This window comes from Onychostruthus taczanowskii, unplaced genomic scaffold, assembly GCF_017590055.1.
Source record: "Onychostruthus taczanowskii isolate IOZ18803 unplaced genomic scaffold, ASM1759005v1 scaffold56, whole genome shotgun sequence".
Taxonomy (NCBI): Eukaryota; Metazoa; Chordata; class Aves; order Passeriformes; family Passeridae; genus Onychostruthus; species Onychostruthus taczanowskii.
The window spans coordinates 3,806,143-3,818,698 of NW_024503235.1; the positions used below are offsets into that span (position 1 = coordinate 3,806,143).

At 41.1% G+C, this 12,556-nt stretch overlaps 1 protein-coding gene across 1 annotated transcript; it reads right to left on the reverse strand.

The window, feature by feature from the left end:
* Positions 1–1,128: 1,128 nt before the first annotated feature.
* Positions 1,129–12,556, reverse strand: RRAGC (Ras related GTP binding C). The gene is made up of 7 exons (XM_041417550.1): positions 11,965–12,556; positions 8,337–8,540; positions 7,446–7,645; positions 6,471–6,585; positions 4,868–5,010; positions 3,575–3,723; positions 1,129–3,066 (listed from the first exon to the last, which is right to left on the reverse strand). The coding sequence occupies exons 1-7, from the start codon at positions 12,229–12,231 to the stop codon at positions 2,915–2,917; spliced, it is 1,230 nt and encodes a 409-aa protein (XP_041273484.1). The 5' UTR covers positions 12,232–12,556; the 3' UTR covers positions 1,129–2,914.

The window sequence follows — 12,556 nt, forward strand, 5'->3', positions numbered from 1 at the left end:
AACGTGGATCCTTTTTCAGGCTTATTTTGCCCAGAAAGAGGTACCCGGACTGTCCATAACTCTTTGTTTTTATTGTCTCATATTGTCCTAACCCTAATTGTCCAAATTTTTATTACTCTAATTATATTACTATTTTAATAATCATTTTATTACTATTAAACTTTTAAAATTCTAAAAACAAGTGGCTGTCGTTTTTCACAGTGAGGAGGGATTTTTGGCTCTGTCTTCCAGCTGAAGGTAGGTGTATTACACCTTCAGAGCAGCAGTGATACCACCTTTGATTGCTCTGCCCCTCGTCCAGGCTTGGCCTTTCCCTCCATCCCTCCCCTGTGCTACAGCTGGCATAATTAACAACAGGAAATTCAGTCAGTCATCAGCAACGCCCCAGTGCCCAACAATGCAAACGTTGAGAGGTACCTTGCAAGGGATTGCTTTAGTCTTCAACAGAAAGAAATTTTATTTCTTCTCTCAGCAGATGGGTTAACATTTTGCCTATGCCCTCCCCTGTCAACACCACTCTTTTCCTTAAGATCACAGGTCCTCAGTTGTTTGCAAAAAAAGACTGAAGAACATCCACACCACTGCAGGTTCAGAGGAGGAAAAAGGGGAAAAAAAAGGCAGAAAAGTGAAGCCCCAATTGATGGTTTCCTCTACAAGTTCAATGTTTTTATTGGAGATACTGTGATACTGCCTTCCCTTTTCTCTAATAGCATCTCTCCCTGCAGCAAGTCAGCACAGGAAGGAGAGACAAGTTCCTGCCCAAGGAAGAAAATAAAGCCTAATTCCTATCCTTCCTCCTCTTTGGCACCATAAAATTTTCAGAAGCCAAAAGCTGTCTGAGTAAAGCAGTCACAGGTTATTAAGACTCTCCTTGTATAACAGCATCTTAGTTCAGTAAACTGAAGAAATACGGTACTCCTTAGTAGAGACAAATTAAACTTTCAGAGCTTAGTTCTGAAACAGTTTTTAATTAAAATGAAAGCTAAGGCTGACTAAATGGGAATGTAGTATTTAATTTTTTTAAGTATACCATAAAGATAACATGGCTTTAAAAACTTTGCTTAACCACACAGGCCTTTACAGACTTCTGTCCATAAAGACAAGCAGAAACAAGTGTTACAGTTTGACTTTTTTTTTTTTTTTTTCATTTTATTAGCACAAAATCTTGTAGTGGTGAAAAGAAAGAGAACATATGCAGGTACTTAGAACATGGAAAACTCACTGCACAAATGGGGATTCTTTCTTCCTGTTATTTTGCCAATTACTTCTCCTCTTACCTTCAGAATCTGAACTGTGATAGTGCTTGCAAACTACAAAACCCAATCTTAAGAGCCCGCTGTACTCCCTCAAAAAAAGCTCTGTAGTTCCATTAGCAAAAGGGGGCTCAGCCTAGATTTAAGAGAATAGACCTAGAGCACTTGAATTCCAGTTTCCTGCTGTAAAAAAAAAAAGAAACATTTACACAGTATGTGCATACACCCCAATGTTAATGCATGTATATTCATTTTTATATATATCAATGGAAGTTCATTCTATAAGCACAGAAGCAGTCCCATGGTTATTTCTGACCACATAAATACACCAGCTGCAGAAATCACTTCAATTAGTTCTTCTTGCAGAAACTTTTATAGTGGGACTTGTATAGTTGGTCCAATGGCTTTGCAACACCTATACACACATAGGGACAGGTAAAAGGAGGCAAGGTCTCTATGGGCCAGTGGCTGGGCCTCCTGCACAGCAAGGCTGGTGTACAGAATGACATCTGCAGTACTAATACCAATAAATTAAAGAATTCACATATACTGCCCATAGTATGAAAGTCAGCAGAATTCACAAAATCAGAAAAAACACTATTTTAGTCAGATTGCACAGCGACAAACAAGAGGGTGTTTGTCATAGTACAGAAACAATGTACTTTCAAAGTCCAGTACTATTAGTAAATTATGGCACAGTGAACTTAATTGCCATGCACAGACAACACCCTCAGACATTTTGCTAGGAATTGTCTTGATTATCAGTCAGAGAGTGGAGAAAGATCCACCATCAAAAGTCAGTAACTTTGTAATTTCTTTGCTTGGGAATAGCTGAAAGTGGCTGCTTTATTCCAACAGATGGCAGACATTTCAGTTTAGTTAGCCATGCAGTTGTTTCATGAATAGGATTAATCACACAGATTTATGACATCCATGTTTTTGCAAAAGAGAGCAGGTAGTTTATTTCTGATTTTAATCCTTCCCTTCCATCAAAGGAGACATACCAAGAAGTGTGGTCTGAAAGCAAAGTATCACTATCTCTTAAAATGAAGCTCCAGGTCAGTTCTCTAAACAAACACATGATCACTAGAACAGAGCTCTCTATCTTGCATCCACTTAACAAGCACAGAATTCATGAGAACTATGAGCACACCAGCAAGAACAAGAACTACTTAATGGAATGATTTGAGACCAGCCTCAGCAAGCAAAAAGCTTGAGTTTCACAAGCCTTAATAACACCAATTTTGTTTTTGCATGACAGGAGGTAAACTTAAGCAAAAGAGGATATTCTACAGATTAATTTAAAAAAAATTTAAAATGTTAAGCAAGTGACTGTTCAGTGTTTCACACAAAACCCAACTCAATTGTTTGTAAGTTTTGACCAGGCAATCAGTCAGACACAGACTGTTAAAAGAGGACTCCAAACTGAAAACCTACTGCATTTGCAATACAGCTGATTTCAAACTGGCATTTCTAACTCCACTGGCCTCAAGTATTTTCACAGTAGTCTCAGTTGCCCAACATGAGTTACAATCTGCTGCTCCACAGTTAGGACCACTCTTCTCTGAAACATACTTCAGGCTTTCAGACTACTCTTCTCTTGTTCCACAAAACTTTGGAGTGAAGAGCTGACAAGTCTATCCAAGGTCTTTAGCTTTCCTCTAGACTGCATTCCTAGGTGTGCCATTGTGAGTCACTGCTTTCATATTTGAGGTGCTTGATTGATGGTTGCAGATCCTGTGGGAGGCAACACCTACTTCAAAAACTTCATGAATGGCTTTGCGGAAGCAGTGGAAATTGTAGTCTATCAAACCTGTCAAGGAGAGGAAAAACTGTGCTCAGATTGGCATATTTATGTAAACAGAGCTTCAAAATCGATATCAAATCTAACCAATAGGTATTTTGCTACTTATTTAGTATAAATTTGGACTCAGAAGATTTAACAAAGTTTTACTGATGTTAGTATTTATTTGGACTCCTTTTTTTGAAAAAAAAAAAGGTACTTATTTGGAATGCAAAGTGTATATTCATGAGCAAAGAGTAGGTAAGAGGCCCATTGCTCCATACTAGTGATCCCACTAGAACAGATGGTAGAGACAGAGCTTGTGTTAGCTACACAAGTCATTTTGGCAGGAGGACAGTGATTAAAGCGGTGATTCACAAATTTAAAAATACAACCTCATTATATCTATCTCCAAAAAATAAAAATTTCCTTCTAGAAGAAACTACACAAATCAAGGTGACTTGTAAAGTCATATTAATATTTTACAGCTGATAAAAAATATTAGATAAAGGCTGTTCAATGGCAGGGAAGTTCTTACCTTTGCGCTCAAAACTCTCTTCCCTAAGAATGCAAACTAATGCCAAAAACTTTGTTACTTCCTTTAAGTACAGGACTGTTGTGTTATTGAGCTTGATAATTGCCATTGACTCTTTATCATAAGCACTTCCAGTGCCATCTTCTTTTAACCTAAAAGAGAACAAGTTAACCCAAGGCACAATCTAATAGGCATGCACATGTAGCTTCCAAGACAAACAGCTGTTAAATGCAGCTAGAAGAATATTACTCATACTGAACTAAGCAAATGGAGAACCTGCAATGCAGGTTAATATTACCAGTGAGTAAGACCATTATCAGACCTCCAGTTTCTCAGGAAAACCAGATCTAAACAGGGCAGAGGCCTTCATTAGATACTACCTATCACAGATGAGCAGTTAAGAGCAAGCTACCAGCATGCATTCTTTTGATGTCTGTAGTAACATCTCAGTGAAATTACTTTTGGTACATGAATACAAAGGATTCCTTTGTGAGGCTGGGGCAGAGGATGCAACATGGAGCAGGACACTTTTTAGTCTTAAGCTACACCAGCCTCCACTTACAAGAAGAGATGAACATGCTGTTTTCTAGCTTCAAGTTGTTAGTATTAGTCAAATTACTATAGATGCAAATGATGTATTGCAAGTTACTTCTAAGCACTCCTGAAAAAAACCCCAAACCAAACAGTCACACAGCCCTGGATCAACCCATCAGGAGACAGACCATGAAATGCTGTAGTATTTTCTTGGTAGCACTGCATTTTCCAGGCTACAATCACAGTTCTAAGATACCAGTTTTTCAGAACCAGTTAAGTTGCCACTTCTCAAGTCCAGTGGGAAGAATAACTCTGCTGTAAATCATGAGATATCAGCACTATATGCATCCCTCATAGAAAGTCAGCAGCAGATGAGCTGACCTCACAAATGTTATTCTGTTCAGACTGCAGCAAGTCTCAACAAAGTCACTGCAAGTTACACTTATGGCATGCTATTGAGCCCAATTATTTGCAGGTATTTATGTACTTGCTCCACCATGCCAAACAAGACACAGCAGTATTCAGATTTTACATGAAACACAGTTTCCACAAATGTCAGATAGCTGTCTAGGGCCACAAGTGGAGGGAAACAAACCAAGTATAAATGCTGCCAAATAATTTGGATTTATTTTAGTTACTCACAGAACCAATGTGCTCTAAAGCACACTTTGCTGCCTGACAAAGCCAGCACCAGTTGCACAGTTTGTAACCTATTCTACACATTCTGAGGACTTTTTTTTCCTAAAAGTATTCATCACTTACCCATATATACAGGAAACATCTATCACTACATCAATCATGTCACAGCACAACTCATATGACTGCATGTCCACAGGAGAACTGTCTGTTGCAATGTAGATTTTGCTGACTACATCGAAGAGAAAGGCTTTTTCAATGCCTGAATTCTTCAGAAAGAGAAAGAATTTGGATTAATTTTTAAAATAACTGCACTTTTATAATCTCAAGTAGAATTCATACATTTTCACATTTTAGTAGCAGAAGATGGTTTAAACATAGGCAATTAGGAGGTCTAAGACAGATTCAAGATTTACAGCATTTACTTTACAAACACAATACCCTTGTTGCTAGAGTACATATCAACATCACATAGCTGACAAAAATAAAACTGTGGACTCTGTTACAATTCTTTTTAGTTTATTATTTAACTAATTGTTATTAAGGTTACATTTTACTATGCTCCCAGAATCCATATTCAGCAATTTACCCCTTCTGTGTTTCTATTAACTCCAGAAGAGCCACAATTCATATCCTCCTAAGGGACTGGAGCTCAGAGATGAGATATTTCATAGCAGTGTGCTGACTCTTAAATTTTATGCTTGTAGTATCTTGGCAGTTTCTGCATGAAGCATTTGCCATGCAGTTTAACATGCAGAGCAACTAAGTCAGTGAGTCATAATGTGGTACTTTCCATGGATTTTTAACTTCAGAACTTTTTAATTACAGAAAAGCACAATGCCATTAGTAACTGAGCACTTTAGTAAAGTGCACGTGCTCACACAAAGTTCAGAAGCCTCTATGGTTCAATTTGTCACACAGACACTACTGGCAAAGCTTCTTTTCTATTTATGCACCAAAAGCATTCCTTATCTCTTCCTAGCTAGTCTGAATACCCAGGACAGTGTCCTGAGGACATCCAGACAATCTTTCTGGCATCAAGATGACCCTCCACATCCTCATGGCACTGGGCAAGGTCAACATACCCTTTATCCACTGGTTATTACAAACAGTCCTCTACCAAACAAGCATTATATGGTAGCATGGGGTGACATGTCTAAGTGTCCAGCTCCTCCTGGATATAAATGTTTTTTTCTTTGTTGTCCAAATGCCTGCAACAGCCTCACAGACAACTTAAATGAGATGGTCTTGTCTCTAGGGTGATATTTTATTTAATTAAAAGTATAGAGCAGGAAATTTCTATGACACTAATTCCATAAGAAACACAAACACTGAAAGAATAAGGGGGAAAGTCCCACAGGTCATATGAAACAGACAGCTAAGTCTGAGGCCAAGTTCATATTATCAAAAAAGTCTCTGGCCAGCACATTAGACTACTAAGTGCCTTAGCAAAGTAATCAGTACACCTTGCTGACAGGAAAACTCCATCAGCTGTTATAACCAGGCAAAATACACTTTGTCAATATTTAGAGAAAGCCCACAAAGCACACACCAGTACAATTTAGCTGTGGTAAAGAGCTTTTAATATAGAAAACCAGGTCACCAGAGTACACCTACATGAGTGCCACCCAAATCTCTCTAGGGCAGATCTAGCCAGCAATCTTTAGCAAAAGATTTTGCTTTACCATGCTGGGCATTTCATTCAAAGTTCTGTTAGATGAACACTTACTGATATGAAGATATTAAGTAGATTTTCCAGAGTTGGCAGTTGTGGAATGAGCTTCTGTACCACTTTACTGAAGGCTTCAAATATTGAATGGTCATAGATACTGGTCAAATAAAAGCTGAGATGAGGAGGAAGGGCAAAGAAAGAAAAAAGAAGATTCAGGAGTATTTCAGAATTGTAATAGAAATGTTAAAGTTACATTTCCTAACATTCAGGCCTGCTACTTCTGCCTGGGATGCCTTTACCACAAATGTGTCTGGACATTGCACAAAGAATCAAAGGTCTGAGCAGCTGGAGTACACGTGAAACAGATTTTCCCCATCCTTGAGAGATGGGAGACCAAAGATAAAAATCTGAACATTGTTAGAACACACTTCACCCACAGAATGCTTATCACAAAGGTGTAAAAATGCTTAATCAGATTTCTTCCAGTCCCATTCCTGGCCTTCCACTTTCACATTAACATTGACAGATACTGGCTCCACAAGATTCAAAAGGACAACAAAACCAGGGAAAAGATAGCTTGCTTTAAAGGTGTCTGTAGAAGATACCTTAAAAGTGAGCCAAATCTCAAGTAACAGACTAAGCTTTTAGAACCAATCACACTAATTACAGGGAGAAGTCAGTGCAAGCCAGGACTCAAAGGCAGAGAGGTTCCCTCTCTTTTCCCTGCCCCTCTAGCCCACATGAACAAATCTGTTACAAATCTGTTACACTGAAAGACATTCAATTATCACTGAGCAGGGATAAATTTGTTGATTTATAAATCTGATACAGTAGCCTGCCTCTTTTTTAGTGTGCCTAACAGCTGAGGCTTGTGCATAAATTCAGCAGTGTATCTTAGTAACACAAGTTGGTTCAATATTAAGAAACTACCCAGACCTTGCTCCAGCTGTTCCAGTATGACATCTACAAGCCTTTAATCTGTATGCATATCAGCAACAGTATGAATCACATATGCCAGAGTCTTTAACTCACCTAAGGTGAAGTTTTTCAAGCCCAGCATCTGTAAGATCATCATTAGCCCTTTGATGAATATCCCTCTGAGTTTCTATTTTATGGTCATCTGATAAACCATCAACTTTATGAATAAAAACTTCAAAGTTCATTTCTGGGTTGACCTTGTAGGCTTTTGAAACTGTAATGTGGAGTCTTGTTAAAGCTTCCATGTAGTCATCCTGTAAATCAGTTTTGACAGGAATGAATGGCAAAGTTTCTGCCTGATAACTATTCCATTCTGCACAAAGACAAAATATTTCAGTGCAAGAACTTCGCTTCTGTAACTAAATAGAAGTATGGGACAAGAGAATACCTTGATGTGTCATAAATCCAAGCAGCTTAGACTCTTTATGTCAATTAAGTTTCATTAGCTATAAAAGGCTCAACTACACAAAAGCAGACTTCAGAACAAAAGGGGGTTACACTTCAACTCCAGCACAAGGCAGCAGAGATCTCCAAGATGGTCCTAATAACCAGGAAACCTGCCAGGGTGCAATTCCTTGGATGATTAGAAGCTACCAGATACCCAGCAGCACCAACACTAGAAACTGAGGTCAGAAGTGTGCTGTTATTAATGAACTCCAGAGCAGAAAAAAGGGACAATTCAGACCATTTAGCCAAGCAGGTTCTCCCTATTATTGCAGAACAGGTAAGCTCAGAGTAGAAGCCCTTTTCCACTCTCTCCACCAGCAGCATACGTTCAGTCACTTCACCAAAACAAAACCACACACTAGAAGTCAGACTGCCAATGCATCTCTTCATACACAGCAGAAGTCTTATGAACTTATCTAAAAATATAAATTACTGGCCTCTCGATCATTCCTTTCACACAAAAAGCAAAATGAAAACTTCCTCGTGATTTGTATTTACCTGGGCATCAATAACATATATTAGAGCACCTGTTCCTCTGAAGATCATCTCATAATCAAATGTTGGATCAAAAAAGTCCATCTGTCCAGGAAAATCCCATATTTGGAAGTTCACAAATGAACTGTTGGAAATATCATCCTTGTAGATTTTGTTGGTACTTTCCAAGAACAGAGTCTCATTGGGAGACATTTTGTGAAACACCACCTGTTAAAAGAACACAAATAATAGTCTAGATTTTACCTTATCAGAAGAAATTAGTGAAAGATTTGTGACTTGAATTCTACAAATAGGTTTGCCCATTCTAAAATGTATAGCTTCCTTTGGGTAAATAGACAGCTTCCTGTATCAGCTACCCCTTAAAAGAACCAAGCAACTGAATACAGTTAAACATTTTCACAAACAAATCTACTGGCTGAAGATGCAGACATCCAAGTTATTCTTTCTTTCCCTGCAAGGCTAGCACAGTGCTTTCAAATTCTGTTATATTCAGATCTGGTATAAAGCCAGTTAATTAAATAACTGCAAGCTTTTAAGAACTTTTCCTTTCCAGTCTTAGAAATTCCTAAAGGAAACTTCATTTTTAGTCTGGTGACAAGTGTTAAAACACAACATGATCAGATGGTTCCTAAGCTACAACAGAAGAGTACAAAAATAACATCTCAGTTTTAGAGGTCCAAACAGCTAGGTAGTTTGCCATCTATTAACACCTCCTTTTGAGCACAGAATCACAGAGTGGGTGAGACTGGAAGGGAGCACACTGGGGTTATCTGATCCAACCTCCCTGCTCAGGCAGGGTCATCCCAGAGCACATGACACAGGATTGCATCCAGACAGCTCTTGAGTAGCTCCAGTGGGGGAGACTCCACACCCTCTCTGGGGAGCCTGTTCCAGGGCTCAGGCATCCACACAGTAAATAAGTAATTCCTCATATGTAGGTGGAACTTCCTGTGACAGTTCACTAAAGAAAGGATGAAGGATTTCACACTAGTTGGCAAAAACAGTTTAGCTGCAGGATGATAAACATACCCATTGCCAGAACTCAAAAAGCCCCACTGGGATTTTAGCCCTTCCTTGTACAGAACCACCAAAAGCAGCCTGTAGCAAAACCAGTCAGGGTCAACAGAGAACTCTGTGCTAATGCAACTCAACAGTATGAAAGTTACTCCAAACAATGCAGTCATACACTAGGACTGCAAAAGTTAAAGAGGTTTCATATACAGCACTTGGTACATCTAAAAACTTCACAACAGGGGCTGCAAACTTGCTAATTTTGGTTTCTTCAAGTGTTTCATACAGCTACAGAAGTCATCCATTAGACACCTGATGCAACAAACTGTCAAAAAAACCTGCAAGACAAACACCTCCACACCCAGTACAGTTTAGTGAGGTTCAAAGTAATACTTCAGCCTAGATTTTTAAGGCCAAGGGAAAGAATTTATTTCCTTGGGACAAACATCTTAGGAGGCCAGGGTCTAAACAAGGTTTTAAACAGCAGGACATTTGTATGGAGAAGTAAGAACAGTTCTAGATACACAGCAGCTGTACTGCATTCTTCCAGGTTTGCAGCATAGTTTTAAAATATTCTGAAATCCACATTTCTTTTGGAACTCAGCATCTCCCACAAGAGCAGGACAGAATTAGTAAATTCAGTTTAAAGCTGGTAAGTCTCTGGGAAGCAACACTGTCACCTCCTTTTTTTTCCCAAAATAGCACACTTCATCAGACTGATGTTCTCCACCTGAACTCTTCCCAGTTTCCTATTACATCAGTACAGTAAGTCCAGTTATGCAAGTCTGCACAGAAATTTGTTTATGACCTCAAGCAATCACTGCATTCCCAAAATCTACCTACAATTTGCTACTGAATATTCACAGGTTACACAAGTATGGAAAACCCAACTGACCAAAGGGAAAAAAGAGCCTAGGACCGTGGATTTTTCTTTTGTGAGAGATCTCTTGTCAATACTGATCTCAGTAGAAGCACGACATTATTTAATAAGTCATGTTTTTCACAGAAATTTCTAGGTAATCACAAAGCCAATGCTTCCCCCAATACAGTGTTTATCTTGCATATACCCCTATTTTCTGGCAAGGGGATCAACAGCTAGTGCCCAGACAGAAGAGCTGGGTCTGGGTATGCTCATTTTTGAACTGGAGAGATTTAAAAGCAGGGACACTGTTAATAAGAAATTTCTTAAGATATTAGTTTGCTCAGGCAGCATAACAATGAACTCTTAGGTACCAGAATCACAGCTTCTAATTCCTAAGTAAGATTGGTAACTGGCAAAAGATAAATTCTATGTCCTCTTACTGTATATTCAATATTACACTATTTCTTTCCTACACAACTACTGGAATAGGCCCTCAAAGAATTGAAGACTACCAATCCTGGCCATAAAAAAGTCCAAAAGCTACATGTATAAAGAGACTTGTAATGTCTTGAAATCTATCTGTAATCTGGAGTTCCTGTCTTCCTCTAGCTTTTAGAGTTCAGTTTTTTCAAAAGTGGGTAATACAATCAGATCTCTAATAAGAGTCTACAACGAATACCATTTACATGGCTAAAAGAGTTAGAAAAAGGCTTTCAGTGAAAGCAGTACTTTTGCACATACAGTGGGAGCATTTGACCTAAATAACGAGGAATAACCGATAAGGCTAAAAAGCAACAACAGTCCAGTCTGCCACTGTATTTCAGCATAGCACAATGGAAAAGATTTCTCACTAACAGAGGCTGAAGCCAGCTTAGAACACATTGGTTTACTGCAGTCTTGGATCACCAAGCAGTCTGCATAAGATTGCTAAAAGAAGCAGATGCATACCTTCTATACTGCAATGTCCAAAAAGGCTTCTCTGCACAAAAACTTTCTAGAAATCTCTGCAGGTTTTCACACTTGCATCTGAAATAAATTTGAGGCCCTTAAGTCTAGAGCTGAGACTTATGCATTTCACTAGTAACATCTTCCCATAAAAATGTCACCTGCAAAGTTCACAGGGAAGGCTGCAAACAAAACTTGCACTGAGGAACAAGGATTGTTCTGACTGCTACAATTCTAGTCAGTTACCTGGCAAATGAAAAGTCAGTTTTGCCTTATTTTTATTAAGAGACACTAGCGACTTAACAAAGCTACCAACAAACCTAAAGCACCGGAACTGTTGTATTTCCTCCTTGACAAGTGGCTCTGTTTACTCGGTCTAAAGGAAACCAGAGGCTGTCTTTCTGCTCACACAAAAGCAGAAGTCTCTCTCAAAGCATCAAAGGGCAAAACAACGGCTCAAGTCTCCCAAGTGGAAGCACTAGCTAAACACCACACACCTCTACCACGTAAAAAACCACCTCATGATAAATTTCACACCGCTGTCTTCACTTTTTCCTTTTGAAGCCTTAAAAGTGAAGAAATACAAAGGCTACAACCTATGCTACACAACCTTCCTCTCTAGGGCAGATGATCAGAGTCCATTCTGGAAAGTAAACGTCTGTAAGGAGGAGGCTCCCGTCGCTCCAACTTCGCCACACGGGCCCACAACAGAAAGTAGAAATTGCCCGACCAGCAGCACAGCAGGGAGAACCAGCTCGGCGCCGGAGAGGCAGCGCGGCAGGCAGAGGCGGGGAGCCGCCGGCTGCCCCTCACCTTCTGGATGGAAGACTTCCCGCTGCGCCGCAGCCCCATGAGCAGAATCCGCGGCTTGGAGTCCGCCCCGCCCGCGCCGCCGCCAGGCCCGCCCGCGCCGCCCCCGGGCCCACCGGGCCCCGGGCCTCCCTCCAGCTCCGCCTCCTCCTCCTCCTCCCCGTAGCCGAAGTCCTTGGGGAATGAGTCCGCAGCCCCGAAGCTCCCCCCCACCAACGCCGGCTCCTCAGCTGTGCCTGGCGCGCCCGCCCCGCCGAACTGCAGCGCCATGTCCGCCCGAGCCCGCCGCCCCGCAGCCGCCAGCGCCCGTCCCGGGGCCTCCTTCTGCTCGCCCGGCCCAGCCCGGCACGGCCCAGCCCGGCCCCGATTGGCCGCTGTCAGGCTCCGCGCCGCCGATTGGCTCGGGCGGGCGGCGAGCTGGGAAGGCTCCGGTCAGACGACCCCAGTCACCTGACGGCGCTGCCGCACGTGAGCGCAGGGGCGGAGCGGCGGCCCCGGGCGGAGCGCTCGGCGCGGCCGGAGCGCGGCGCGCCCGTGCCCCGGCCCTGCTCCCGGGAAGCGCCGGTGCCGCCCCTCCCGCGGCAGGAGACCGCGG

Coding starts and splice junctions, on each gene's coding strand:
- RRAGC (XM_041417550.1), bottom strand. CDS start 12,231: ATGGCGCTGCAGTTCGGCGGGGCGGGCGCGCCAGGCACAGCTGAGGAG. Junction 5,011..6,470: donor TACTTAATATCTTCATATCA/GTAAGTGTTCAT, acceptor CTCTTTCTGAAG/AATTCAGGCATTGAAAAAGC. Junction 3,724..4,867: donor GATGTTTCCTGTATATATGG/GTAAGTGATGAA, acceptor GTTCTCTTTTAG/GTTAAAAGAAGATGGCACTG.